This window comes from Psammomys obesus, unplaced genomic scaffold (assembly GCF_907164565.1).
Source record: "Psammomys obesus unplaced genomic scaffold, mPsaObe1.curated_primary_1811, whole genome shotgun sequence".
NCBI lineage: Eukaryota > Metazoa > Chordata > Mammalia > Rodentia > Muridae > Psammomys > Psammomys obesus.
The window spans coordinates 722,762-736,214 of record NW_026592732.1 but is presented as its reverse complement, the minus strand read 5'-3'; the positions used below and the strand labels follow the sequence as shown (position 1 = coordinate 736,214).

The following is a 13,453-nucleotide window of genomic DNA, read 5'->3' as shown; positions in this document are numbered from 1 at the left end:
CTTCTTCTTCTCCTCCTCCTCCTCCTCCTCCTCCTCCTCCTCCTCCTTCTTCTTCTTCTTCTTCTTCTTGCCTTTCACCCTGGCTATCCTGGAATTTGCTGTGTAGACCAGGCTGGCCTCGAACTCACCGAGACCCACTTGCCTCTCTCCCCAAGTGCTGAGATTAAAGGTGTGCTTCATTGCTGCCTGGCTATTCACATTGTTAAAGACAAGGTCTCTCACTGATCCTGAAGCTCACATATTGGCTACCCTAGCTGGCTAGTGACCCCAGGGTCCTACTGTCTCTGCCTCCCAATGCTGGAGTTAAAGGCCCACACCACAATACCCAGCTTTTTATATAAGTGTTGGGACTGAACTCAGGTCTCGTGCTTATGTGGCAAGCGCGTTACCCACTGAACCATCTCCCCAGCTCCCAAGGGCTATGTTTCAATACCCCCTTGCTCAGGGCAGCAGTGCTCAACCTGTGGGTCACGACCCCTTTCTCAGGGGTCGCATACCGGCGCTCCTGCATAGGTTAACATTACAATTCCTAACAGTAGCAAAATCACAGTCAGGAAGAAGCCAGGCAATGAAACAACACACGAGGCACTCGTGGGCTGGGAGCCACTGTTTTAGGGTGACAGGGGTTGAGCACAGGCTGCTCTGTCCTTTCGTTTTTGTGTTAAGATCATCTTCCTGTGTCCTACAGGACTTCTAGATTTAAAACATTCCGCCCAAAATATAAGTAAATAAATGAGACTTTCCACCTAATCCCTGAAAACTTCTTCCTCAGAGAGGTTCTGAAACTTGAAGCAGTCAGAGAGACAGGAGAGACAGAGGAAAACCAGAGGTGCCCACACAGAGGGAGGGAAAGCGTCCCAAGTCACAGGAGTAGAGGGTCCCTAAGAGACCAAATGGAAAGAAATAAGAGAGGGTTGCCGGGCAGTAGGGTACTCGCTTTTAACCCCAGTGCTCAGGAGGCAGAGGCAGGTGGAGCTCTGTGAGTTTAAGGCCAGCCTGGTTTACAGAGAGAGTTCCAAGAGTCAGGGCTACACAGAAAGACCTTATTTAGCAAAACCAAAGAGACAGAGACAGAGAGACAAAGAGAGAGAAGTGGGGGTAGAGTGGCTGGGCAGAGGGTCAGGCTAGATTTAGCTTCTCCTCAGCTCCACAGACATTTAGGATTGAATAATATTTTGTTGTGGTACATTGTAGCATGCTTAGTAACATCTGTCCTCAGCTCACAGGCTGCCACAGAACCTCAGACAATAAGGCAAAATGTTCCCTGGAGTTGGCATGGCTCAGTGGTAGTGTCCCTGCCTAGAATCCCCCAGTGAGGGGCTGGGGTGTGGCTCAGTGGTAGAACCCCTGTCTAGAATCCCCCCAGTGAGGGGCTGGGGTGTGGCTCAGTGGTAGAGCCCCTGCCTAGAATCCCCCAGTGAGGGGCTAAGGTGTGGTAGAACCCCTGCCTAGAATCCCTTAGTGAAGGTCTGGGGGTGGCTCAGTGGTAGAGCCCCTGACTAGAATCCCTTAGTGAAGGTCTGGGGGTGGCTCAGTGGTAGGGCCCCTGACTAGAATCCCTTAGTGAAGGTCTGGGGGTGGCTCAGTGGTAGGGCCCCTGTCTAGAATCCCCCAGTGAGGGGGTGACATGTGGTAGAGCCCCTGCCTAGAATCCCTTAGTGAGGGGCTGGGATGTGGCTCAGTGGTAGGGCTCCTGTCTAGAATCCCCCAGTGAGGGGCTGGGCTGTGGTAGGGCCCCTGTCTAGAATCCCCCAGTGAGGGACTGGGGTGCGGCTCAGTGGTAGGGCCCTGCCTAGAATCCCCCAGTGAGTCAAACTGAAATACTAGTGCAGTCCCTGGTACACATCTGTATTCAACACTGAGGAGCTAAGACAAAAAGCTCAGAAGTTCAAGACTGACCGGGTCCTCATACCCTCCTTTGTGTCCTGCTGGGGAGTGGAAAGTCTAGTCTATCAGACATCTTCTGGATCCTTGATGTCTGACTGGACATCTTGCTACTCCAGCACTTATTATTATTGCTTGTTTATTTGGTTTTCATTTTTCTGAGATGGGGTCTCACTCTGTCATGCAGGCTTCAGGCCAGCCTTGAACTTGCCTCAATCCTTCTGCTTCAGCCTTTTAAGTACTGGCACGACAACACTGAACCACTATGCCTACATTTTTTTTTTTTTAATGTGCATTGGTGTTTTGCCTGCAAGTGTGTCTGTGTGAGGGCATCTGATCTCACAAGCAGGAGTAACAGCCTGTCATGAGCTGCCATGTGGGTGCTGTAACTGTACCCAGGTCCTCTGGAAGAGCAGCTTTTCACAGCGGAGCCATCTCTCCAGCCCCCATGCCCGGCTTTTTACATTTTATTTTATTTGTTTTCTTTGAGAAAGAGGCTCATTATGTAGCCCAGGCTGGCCAAGAACTTGCGACAATCTTTATGCCCTAGCCTCCCAAATACTGTGACTGCAGGCGTGCTCCCCCAGACCCCTCGAGAACCTCCGTGGTGCAGTGGGTAAGACCCCAGACTCTGAGGCCAGCTTCCCAAGTAACCTGGCAGCGCACCTCTGCCTCCCCGCCTTTCTTTCAACATCTTTTCCTCAGAACCAAACCTCTGGAGACTTTGACTTGGAGTGCTTTGCAGCAACCTGTTGAAGACTGTTGTTCCAGCAGCCTCATGTACCCTGTGAGAGGCTGGCTCCAAAATTCAGGTGTCAGGGCTGGGGTGTGGTTCTGTCGCAGTGTCTGCTAAGCATTTACGAGGCTCTGAGCCCAGTATCAACCCCCCCCCCCGCGCCCCTAAGACTGGAGGTGGTGGCGCAGGCCTGAAGGAGGATGGTCGCACAGGCCTGAAGGAGGATGGTCAGAAGTTCAAGGTCATCTTGGGCTATGTAGGTAGTTCTAGGCCACTCTGGGCTACATGAGACCTGTCTCAAAATATATTTTTTTAATTAAATAAAGAAACCAGTGTCAGCTAGGCATGGCTCTTCACCCTGTCATCCTAACACTCAAGAGGTTGAGGCAGGAGCATTGCTCCAAGTCAGAGGCCAGTCTTGCGTTATGTGAAACTTTGTTTCAAGAATAAAGTTGAACAAGCCTGATGCGACAGTGAAGGTTCTTTAATCCCAGCACCCAGGAGGCACAGGTGGGCCGAGCTCTGTGAGTTTGAGGGCAGCCTGGTCTACAAAGTGGGGTTCACTACGTAGCGAGCCTCTGTCTCACAAAAACAAACAAGATCATAAAAATAAAAATAAGAAAAGCAGTTGTCAGTTCAGCTTGGAGGAGATACACACTTGTCATCCCAGCACCTGAGGCACTGAGGCTGGAGGATTGTTGTGAGTTGGAGGCCAGCACGGACTGCATAATGAGACCCTGTCTAAAATATAAAAATGAAAAAATAAAAAAATAAACAGCAAGAAACTGCAGCCCAGGAGTTGGGAAGGACTTAACTTTCCACCGAAGGGCCCTGGTCCCGATAGGGAGCGACGTCCTAGGTCCCCACGCGGGGCCAGGATGCACGGGGCGGCGGGGCGTCCTGGCGTCCGCAGGGTCCGGGCCGCGCGTGTGAAGGTTACAGCTCCGCGCGGGGCGGGGGCCGCGCTGTTGCTGGGGTCTGCGGGGCCTGCCTGCGCCCGCGCCCTGCCTCCATCTCGGCCAGCCAGTGAGCGGTACCCGCCGCCGTTGCCAGGGGAAACTCGCCGCCCCGTTACCCAGCAACAAGCCTGGCCCAACCAGGCGCGAGGAGCCCCCAGGCCCCGCCCGCCGCTGCCCATCGCGTGCCCAATGCCAGGCGGGCAGAGCCGGCCCGGCTCCCGGAGACGGCGAGCGCTCTCATTGGCCGCCGCCAAAGTCCTCCCGGATCTGGGGGAGCCCTCGGTGCAGGGCGGGGGTGCGGGGGAGTCGGGCCCCGGGGAGCCGCGGGCTGTGCGGCCCGCCAGCTCTGAGGCCGGTTGGGGTGCGACCTCAGCTCTTCCTGCTGCCCCGCACCTTTTCAGGGGAAGGATGTGCCGAGGAGGAGTGGGGGTGGGGGATGTGCAGGGCGCCCCCACCCCCACTGCGGGAACTTCCGCCGAGTTGGTCTTGGGAAGATAGGCGCTAAGTGTCCCGGTCCAACAAGAGACCTTTGCACAGTGACCCCACGAAGGCAGGGAGCGGCTCTACCCACGCCCTTGGCAGAACTCGGGGTCCTGGCAGTGGAAAGCAAGCTGGAAGACTTTCGTAGAGACTGTGGCGCGCCAGATAGGAGGTGAGGGTGGTTTGTCAGCTCAGCACTCCAGAGGCTGACACAGGAGTGCTAGGAGTCTGAGGCTATCCTGGGCTACACAGCAAAACTCTCAAAAACAGAAAGGCAACACCCCCCCCCCCCAACACCGACAATGCACTTAGCTATGTCCGAAGTCATAAAGACAAGAACAGCACCGGGCATGGTGGCTCATGCCCTTATCCCAGCTCTTTGGAGGCTGAGGCAGAGGCTGAGGCAGAGGCTGAGGCAGGAGCATCTCTGTTCAAGGCCAGCGTGGCCTGCACACAGAGTGACGGGCCAGCCAGACTGCCATATTGGGATTCCTTTCTCAAAACCCAAACCAAACAACACAATGAAAAAATCAAGGATGGAGCCGGAAATGGTGGTGCTCACCCATTGTCCTAGTCCTTGGAAAGTGGGGGCAGGAGGATCAAAGATTCGAGGCCAGCATGGCTGTGCCGGTCAGGGATAGCCTGGGCTAAAAACAAGCCTACAATCCCTTCTCCAGGGAGTGGGGCCCAGGAGACAAGGTGCTGAGTCTCTTTCAAAGGAAGCCAGGCTGGACAGAAGGCTCCGTTCACAGGGGCGTGCCAGGTTCCATCCACAGCACCTCATCCCTGAGGTACCAAACAGAGGAAGGTGGAGCCAGGAGGGTCATGAGTTCAAGGTATCTCCAGCTACATGAGACCCTATGGAGAAACTTGGAGGTGCGTGTGAAAGAGGAGCCAGGCATGCCTGAATGCACCTTTGAAAATGAGGACGCACAGGTCACGGAGACTCGGGCTTTTGGGAAACAGACCTATAACGCCTATGAATCGCAGCGGAATTCATCATTATTGGTGCTGATAGATGTGTCTCCCTACTCCCAGGCCACCAGACTCTCAGGCCTCTCGTTCGTCCAGGTGCCCGCCCTCAAGGCACAGCCCTCTCTTCTCTCCAGGAAGCACTTGCTCCCAGGGTCCAGCTGGCTGATTTCCCAGGGCGGGGTACCTACTGCGCACTCCTAACACTGTCCACGGCAGGCCACAGAACACCAGGAGGCCTTTAGGCTTTGCCCCTAAACACAAGTCAGACAGAGAATCGAGCATGTGGAGAAGTGGGGTGGTTAAAAGGGAGTGGGGATGGGGGATGGAAGTGGAGGAGGGGAGGGGTGGCACACGCCTGTAATCCCAGCACTCAGGGGGCAGAGGCAGGCAGATCTCTGAGTTGGAGGCCAGCCTGGTCTATAGAGTGAGTTCTAGGACAGCCAGGGCTCCACAGAGAAACCCTATCTTAAAAAACTGAAAAAGGTGTGTGTGTGTGTGTGTGTGTGTGTGTGTGTGTGTGTAGGATGTGGGGAGCACCTTGCACCTTGGGGTAGTCCAGACGTTAGAAATGAATGGATGTGGTGGCTCATGCCTGTAACAGCCAGGATGCTGTGGTAGGAGGACTGCTAAGAGTTCCAGGCCATACACAGAGAAACCCTGTCTGCCTAAACCGAGAGAGGGAGAAAGAGAGAGATAGAAAGAAAGGAAGGAAGGAAGAAAGAAAGGAAGAAAGAAGAAAGAAAGAGAAAAAGGAAGAAAGGAAGGAAGGGAGGGAGGAAGGAAGGAAGAAATAAAGAAAATTAAGAAAGAAAGAGTCCAGGTCAGACTGGGCTTAAAGAGTGAGACACTGCTTTATAAGAACGTAAACAAGCAGAGCTCAATTAAAGAAGCTGAGGCAGGAGGATAGAAAGTTTGCTGTGTGAATGGACTACAGAGTGACTTCAAGGCAGCCTGGGTGACTTAGTGACAATTCTGTCCCAGGATAGTAACTCTGTCTTCAAAAACAAAAACAAAAAAAGGTGTGGAGGTCGCTTCGTGGAGGACCCCGGAGCCGGTGAGCAGGGCTCCAGCCGACTCTGATAAATAAATAAACAATCCAAGCGGCCAGGGAGCGCAGACCCCAGGCCTAGAGGGTCCGGAGGTCCGCCACGGCGGACGCAGGGCTGGGAGCCCCGGGCCCGGGCCCGGGACGCGTTCCCCAGTGACTCGGGAGGCCAGGCCCCGCCGTGCCCACCCCGGGCACGCTCCAGACCCCGCTCCGTCCCCCGAGCCAGGTGCGGCCGCCCCTTCCCGGGCACCTGGGGGAGGGTCGGAGACCAGGATTACTCAGCCTCCAGAATGAGGCGATGACATCATCCTTGGGGGGGTTGACTAATGGCCGCACTGGGGGGAGGCGGGGAAGTTTACCCGGTAACAGCGGCAGCCGCTAGGCCACGCCCCCAGGAAGTGCAGGGAGGCGGAGGAACTGCTCACAGACACACAAGCGCGCGTCCTCCCTGCATCCCTCCCCCAGCGCCCCACGTGCACTTAGCTCCCAGGGACTAGGGCAGGGATGATGTGCATGTTCGTGTCAGTGACGGTTTCCTCTAGGCGTGTGTCCGGTGTGCTAGGGAGCTGTCCTATAAAAGTGATTGTGTCAGGGGGTCAGTGTGTCAGTGTGATGGTTCCCGTCGGCCAGCTAAGTGTGGTGGTGGGTGTGTGGCAGGCTGTTGGGACAAACAGTTGAATTCTTGGCGATTCTGGGACGCCCTCCTGTGACAAGTGTGAATTGTGTCACAGCCACGTGTGTGTGGGAAGGCTGTGGATGTGTTGTATCCCTGGACTGACGTCAGTGTGGTTGTGTCTGACGGCGTCTGCCAGGCCAGCCACCAGCAGGATGGTGCGTGTGGCACAGTGGTGGTGTGTTTGCACGGGACCCACGGCCACCAAGCACACGTGTGTCACCTACCCAGGTGCCACCGCGGTTATGTCCCCGTGGTGTGCCCGCAGGTTGGGTTGCGTGTCCCTGGGACTGTACACACATTGTTGAGGGTCCCCCTCTTTTGTGTGGTTGTGATAGGGCGGGTGGGGGCTATGGCCGCGCCACTGTTGCTTGTGACAAGGCCACTGTGTGTCAGTGGCGGCGTGCGTGGACTGTGCATCGCCTCACTGACCTCAAAAACCTGTGTCGTGCTGACCATGTGTGTGTGCATGCCTGTGTGTGTTGCTGTGTATGTGTTTGTGTATATATTCATGTATGTGTGCGCACGTGTGCATTTATACGCATGTGGTTATGTGTGCATGTTTGTGTGTATATGTGTGTATCTGTGCTGCATGTGCGTGCACGTGTGTGTCCCGGCCCGGGCGGTCTCCGTGTGGGTGCCACCGCGGAGGGGAACTCCGCGTGCCCGCGGGACATGGCGCGCGCCGCCGCGCCCGCGTCGGCGGCTTCCTGGGTGTGGGAAGGTGCGCGTGTCTCCAGGCCTCCCGGCCGAGCACGGCGGCGCGGCGCGCTGATTGGCCGCGGCCCCGCCAGTCAGGAGCGCCGGAGTCCTGCGGTAATTCGGTAACTTGGTAACTGGCCCGCGCCAGGGCTGGGGGCTGGGCGTGCCCCGCCGAGCGCGGCCCGCCCTCCGCCCCCCGCGCCGCCGGGCTCCGGACTCGCCGGCCCGCACGCTGCCCGCCCGGGGCCGCTGCCCACCCGCCCCGCCCCCCGCGGGCTGCAGGCCGCAGCGCCCGCTCGGGGCGGACTCCGGGAAGGACTTCGCCCGGGGTCCAGGCCGGGGCGTTATCGCTCGGGCCAGGCGAGCCGGCGGCCCCGCGGCTTCCGGAGGCGCCCGGGCGGGATGAGCTCACTGCAAGTTGGCCAGGATTTCATCAGCCTCCTCCGCCCGAGTGGCCCCCGCGTGGGCCCGCGCCGCCGCTCCGCCGTGCGCCCGCTGCCCCCTGGCGGCCAGCGGAGGAGGCGCCCGCCTGACCACACGGCGGTCCTCGGAGCAGCCCGGGACTTCTGGCCCTGCATCTACCTCCAGGATGCACTGCCGCCGCTGAACTGACCGCGCAGGTGGTGGCGTGTGTGTGCGTTTAGGGCCCCACGCATCCTGGAGAAGTTCCCGCACACTTGGTTATGGCCTGAGCCCATTAAAAATGTAATTTTAAAAACATGCGTAGGGGCTGGAGCGATGGCTCCCTGGGTAGGCGCACTGGCTGCTCTTTCAGGGTTGGTTTCCCAAGACCCACACGAAGGTTCACTTTTAACTCCAGTTCCAGGGGAGATGACGCCCTCTTTTGGCCGCTGCCGACACTGCACACACGGTGGGCAGACAAACAAGCCTGCAAAACCACAGACATAAAATGATAAAAATGCTTTGCAAAAAACCTCCCTAAAAGCCGGATGTGGCGGCACACGCCTTTAATCCCAGCACTCCGCAGGAAGAGGCAGGTGGATCTCTGAGTTCGAGGCCAGCCTGGTCTACAGAGTGAGTCCAGGACAGCCAGGGCTACACAGAGAAACCCTGTCTCGAAAAACAAACAAAAACTACAGAAAAGCACTGTGTGTATTTTCTGTGCATGTGGCCAGGAGAGGGACGGATCCTCGGGAGCTGGAGTTACAGGCAGTGTTGAGCTGCTTGTGTAGGTGCTGGGAACCAGACTCGGGCCCCCTACACGAGCAGTTCTTGCTCTCGGCCCGGGAACACCCCTCCAAGCATTCCCAGCTTCTGTGCTTACCGACGGGCTCTCACTGTTACGCTGCCTAAGCTGGCCTTGAATTATGATCCTTCTACCTCAGTGCTTTCCACATTTACGTATTTTTAATTCGTGCACGTGTGTGTGCACAATCAAACTTGTGAAGGCCAAGTTCTGTGTGTGTGTGTTTGTGTGCCGGAGAGCACGAGGAGATCAAGAACAACTGGCATTCGGCCGGTGCTGCCTTCCAGCTTTGGGGAATGCAGCCGTGTGATGTAATATTCCCTTCCATCAGGGCCCTCGGGGATCTGAGGTCAGGGCTTCACACTTCTGTGGCACGCCCTTTACTGACTGAGCCATCTCCTCCAATTATTGCTATTTAGTTATTTGTTTGGTTGGTTGAGGCAGGGTTTCTCTGAGTAGCCTTGGCTGTTCTGGACTCATTTTGCAGACCAGGCTGGCCTTGAACTCACAGAGATCCGCCTGCCTCTGCCTCCCTGAGTGCTGGGATTACAGGCGTGAGCCACCGGTCCTGGCTTTAATTTTTTTTAAATATTTTTTATTTATTTAACTTTCATGTGCATTAAGTGTGAAGGTGTCAGATCCCTTGGAATTACAGACAACTGTGAGCTGCCATGTGGGTACTCTTCCTCTGGAAGAGCAGGCAGTGCTCTTAACCATTGAGCCATCTCTCCAGCCCCTAATTTTTATTTTTAAAAGACGGTGTCTCTGTGTAGTTCTGGCTGTCCTGGAACTCACTCTGTAGACAAGGCTGGCTTCCAACTTGGAGATTCACTTCCCTCTGCCTCCTGAGTGCTGGGGTTAAAGTGTGCACCATCATGCCGGGCATCCAGGCTTCTATTTGTAATTTTAATATTTGAGACAGGGTCTCATGTAGCCCATGATGGCCTTGAGCTTATTATGTAGCCAAAGTTGGTCTTGAAGTCCAGAGTCTCCTGGCTGGGACTATGTGACAGCTTCCAGAGTTTGCTGAATGAAGGAGTGTGGTTTCTAACTGCAGCAGCACCCCCTGCTGGCAAGTGCAGAGCATAGCACTTACAAGGCCAATCAAAGCTCTGGTACAGCTCAGCCTGTGGGCAGCTCTGCAGGTAACTGAAGTAACTCTCCCACAGTGATTTTCTGTGTGTGTGTGACTGAGGACTGAAATTATGGCATTCACTTTTCTTTGACATAGGGTTTTCCTGTGTAGCCCTGGCTGTCCTAGGACTCCGTCTACAGACCAGGCTGGCCTGGAACTCACAGATCCAGCTGCCTCTGCCTCCCTGAGTGCTGGGATTACAGGCATGTTGCTATCGTGTCCAGCTCCTTTACCTTTTTATTTTTCTAGACAGGGTCTCACTGTGTAGCCCTGGCTGGCCTAGAACTCTCTATGTAGATCAGGCTGGCCTTGAACTCACAGAAGTCTGCCTGCCTCTGCCTCCCAAGTGCTGGGATTATAGGTGTCTGCCACTATGCGATTTCTATGTGCTCTTTGAACAGATCATTTACTGCAAAACGTGTGTGACTAATAAAAACACTGCATATTTCAGATTGTTGACAGAGAAAAATGTGGATATCCCAGACACAAAGAAATGGCAAGTGTATCTGGGTGATGGTGGCAGTGCATGCCCTCAGTTCCAGCATTCTGGAGCTAGGGGCAGGCAGATCTCTAAATTCAAGGCCACCATGGTTTACAGAGTGGGTTCCAGGACACTCAGGGGTGCACAGAAAAAAACCTGTCTCAAACAAAACAAAAAGGAGCTATAAGTGTTTCAGGTGACAAAGACTGTGTCAGCTACTCTGATCTGATCATTGAACATTGTTTATATGTGTCAAAATATTACACTATGCCACAACTGTGCACAATTATGTGTCAACTAAAAAAAAAAATCCTTAGGCTGGACAGGGTAGCCCCTCCCCAGCACTCCGAGGGCAGAGGTAGGTGACGCTCTATGGATTGGTAGACAGCCTGGCCTACAACAGAGTTCCAGATCAGCCAGGGCTGTCCTGCAAGGCTCTAACTCAGAAACAAACAACAACAACAAAACAGCAAACAGGCAAAAAACAAACCCCAAAACAAAACAAGCAGGCAAGATGGCTCTATAGGCACAGGAGCCTGCTGCCAAACCTTGATACCTGAGTTTGCTCCCTAAACTCCATGTGGGAATCTAATCCTTAGACCCGGATGTCTACAGGATCCTCTGGCCTCCACGCCTGCGCCATGGCATGCATGCTCCTTTCCCAAATTACAACAATGAAAAAAATTGGGATGGGCAGGGTAGTTTACTTCTGGGATTCCAGCATACAGGAGGCGGGGACAGGAACATCACCTGGAGTTTGAAGATAGCTTAGATACATGGAAAGCGCCTAATCTCAAACACAACAACAAAAGGAAAAAAAAGGTGTAGATTAGCTTAGTGGTTAGGAGTGGTTAACTGCTCTGCAGAGAGACCAGGTTCAGCCCCGGCACCCACGCGGTGGCTCACAGCTGCACTTTTGTCTCCGAAGGAACCAGGCACTCATGTGGTCCACAGAAATACATGCACGCAAACACCCATACACATAAAATATACTTTTTTTTAAAAAATACTTTATTTGGGGTTACAGTTTCTCTGTGTAGTCTTGGGTGTCCTGGAACTCACTCTGCAGCTTTAAGGTTTATTTTTTGAGATAGGGTCTTACTGTGAGGCGTTGGTTGGTTGTCCTGGAACTCATTACGAAAACCAGGAATTAGTCTGCATCAGCCTCCCGAGTGCTGGGACTAAAGGCATGCCCCACCACTGCCTGGGCCGGCATTATTTTTTTTTTTTTTCGATTTAAAACAACAAAATTGGTACTGAGGATGTACCTAAGTGGCAGAACCTGGGCCCAAGCCTGCTTTCATTACCAACACACACACACACACTACTGTTCTTTTGAATTTCAGTGAACTACTGTTGGCTTACTGAAATAACACTAATGTCCATGAGACAGACAAACTGTGGCCATCTCTCAGATGGGATATCTCACAGCAGTTTAAGATGGTCAGTTTGGTGGGCATAGCCACTGGTACTGAAGTGGCTAAGGCAGGAGAATCAGCAGTCCAATCTTAACAGAAATATTAAGGAAAAAACTATAGGAGAAAACAAGTAACAGGACAGGAGCCTACCACAGAAGGCACCTGAAAGACTCTACCTAGCAGTGTATCAAAGCAGATGCTGAGACTCATAGCCAAACCTTCGGCAGAGTATAGGGAATCATATGAAGGAAGGAGGAACTAGTATATCCTAGAGGGGACAGGGAGCCCCACAAGGTCCAAATATATCTGAGCACAGGGGTCTCCTACGAGACTGTTTATCCAACCAAGGACCATGCATGGATATAACCTACAACCCCTGCTCAGACATAGCCCATGGTAGCTCAGTATCCAAGTGGGTTCCCTAGTAAGGGGGACAGGAATTATTTCTGACATGAACTCATGAGCTTCCCCTCCGCTCTGAGGGAGGAGCAGAGCAGCCTTGCTAGGCCACAGATAAGGACATTGCAACCATCCTGAAGATACCTGATAAGCTGGGGCCAGACGGAAGGACAGCAGGACACAAACTCGGAAGGGGGCAGGGAGATGAGGGAGGGAGGGGAGGATTGGGAGGGAAAGAGGGAGAGGGCTAAGCTGGGATACAATTGAATGTATAAAATTATTTAAAAATAAAAAAAATATTAAAAAAAGAAAAGTAATGCTAACACACACACAAAGAAAAAAAAAAAAAGAAAAAACTAATAATAATTCAAGTGCCAGCAAGTTGCTCAACAGATACAGAAGCTTGTGCACCTGACAGTCCGGGGATCAAGCTGAGGCTGAGGTCATCAGAATTAGCAAAGTGCCTTCTTTACCCTCTCAGCCATCCTGCCCGGCTTTTTATTGTTTTACTTTTGAGGCAGGGTCCTGGCTGGGCTGGAACTGTAAATATATCATGCTGTTCTTGACCTTAAGGCAATCCTCCTGCCTCAGTCTCCTCTTAAATTAGAGGCATGTGCCAGAACCCCCAGTTTTCATTAAATAGCTGTTTTCTAACACACACACACACACACACACACACACTCTTTGTTTTTCAAGACGGGGTTTCTCTGTGTAGCCCTGGAAGTCCTGAACTCGCTTTGTAGACTAGGCTGGCCCCGAACTAGCGACCTGCCTGCCTCTGCTTCCCAGATGCTGGTATTAAAGGCCAGGCTTAAATGTATTTTTACGAATTAGTTTCTAAAGTTAAGGTTTCATTGGCAAGAAGAGGTGATGAAGCCTTCTAGTACGACGTCTGGCTTTTACTTACTAACATCGGGCACAAGTGGCGCGGGGTGGAAAACTGAGTAAGAGAGTCCCGAGACTGACGGCCACATCTCCACTTCCCGGGACCAGGCGGAAGAAACACGCTTCCGCCGCGTTCTGCGGAGCCTGAGGGGGCGCGGTCCCTTTAAGCCACCCGGAAATTGGCTGCCAGGACCGGAAGTAGCCCACTTTATTTCCTCTTTTCACGTGGTGCGGGACGGAAGTGACGAGAGAGGCCCGGGAGCTGCGGACGCGGAGGCGGACGGAGCCGGAGCCGCAGACGCCGCGGGGTCTCCGGGACAGGTGACCGGGGGAGGGGGCCGGGAGCGCGCCCGGGGAGGGCGGGGCCTGCCGGCTCACGTGAGGGGAGCGGGAGCGCGCGGGCGGGGAGGCGAGCCGTCGGCGGGGGCGGGGTCTGGGTACTCGGAGGGAGGCGGGGACGCGACGCCACAT

At 54.2% G+C, this 13,453-nt stretch overlaps 1 protein-coding gene across 7 annotated transcripts in view; it reads left to right on the top strand.

The window, feature by feature from the left end:
- Ccdc9 (coiled-coil domain containing 9) overlaps positions 1-13,453 on the top strand; it is a 36,231-nt gene that overhangs the window by 10,139 nt on the left and 12,639 nt on the right. For 5 of the 7 annotated variants that reach the window (XM_055615504.1, XM_055615503.1, XM_055615502.1 and 2 more), the window contains exon 2: positions 13,225-13,303. The exons of 1 other annotated variant lie outside the window; for it this stretch is intronic. In XM_055615504.1, the coding sequence (XP_055471479.1) occupies positions 13,225-13,303 (79 nt within the window). Of the gene's footprint in view, positions 1-13,188; positions 13,304-13,453 lie in introns of those variants that run through there. One more of the 7 variants, XM_055615510.1, reaches the window with a different exon arrangement.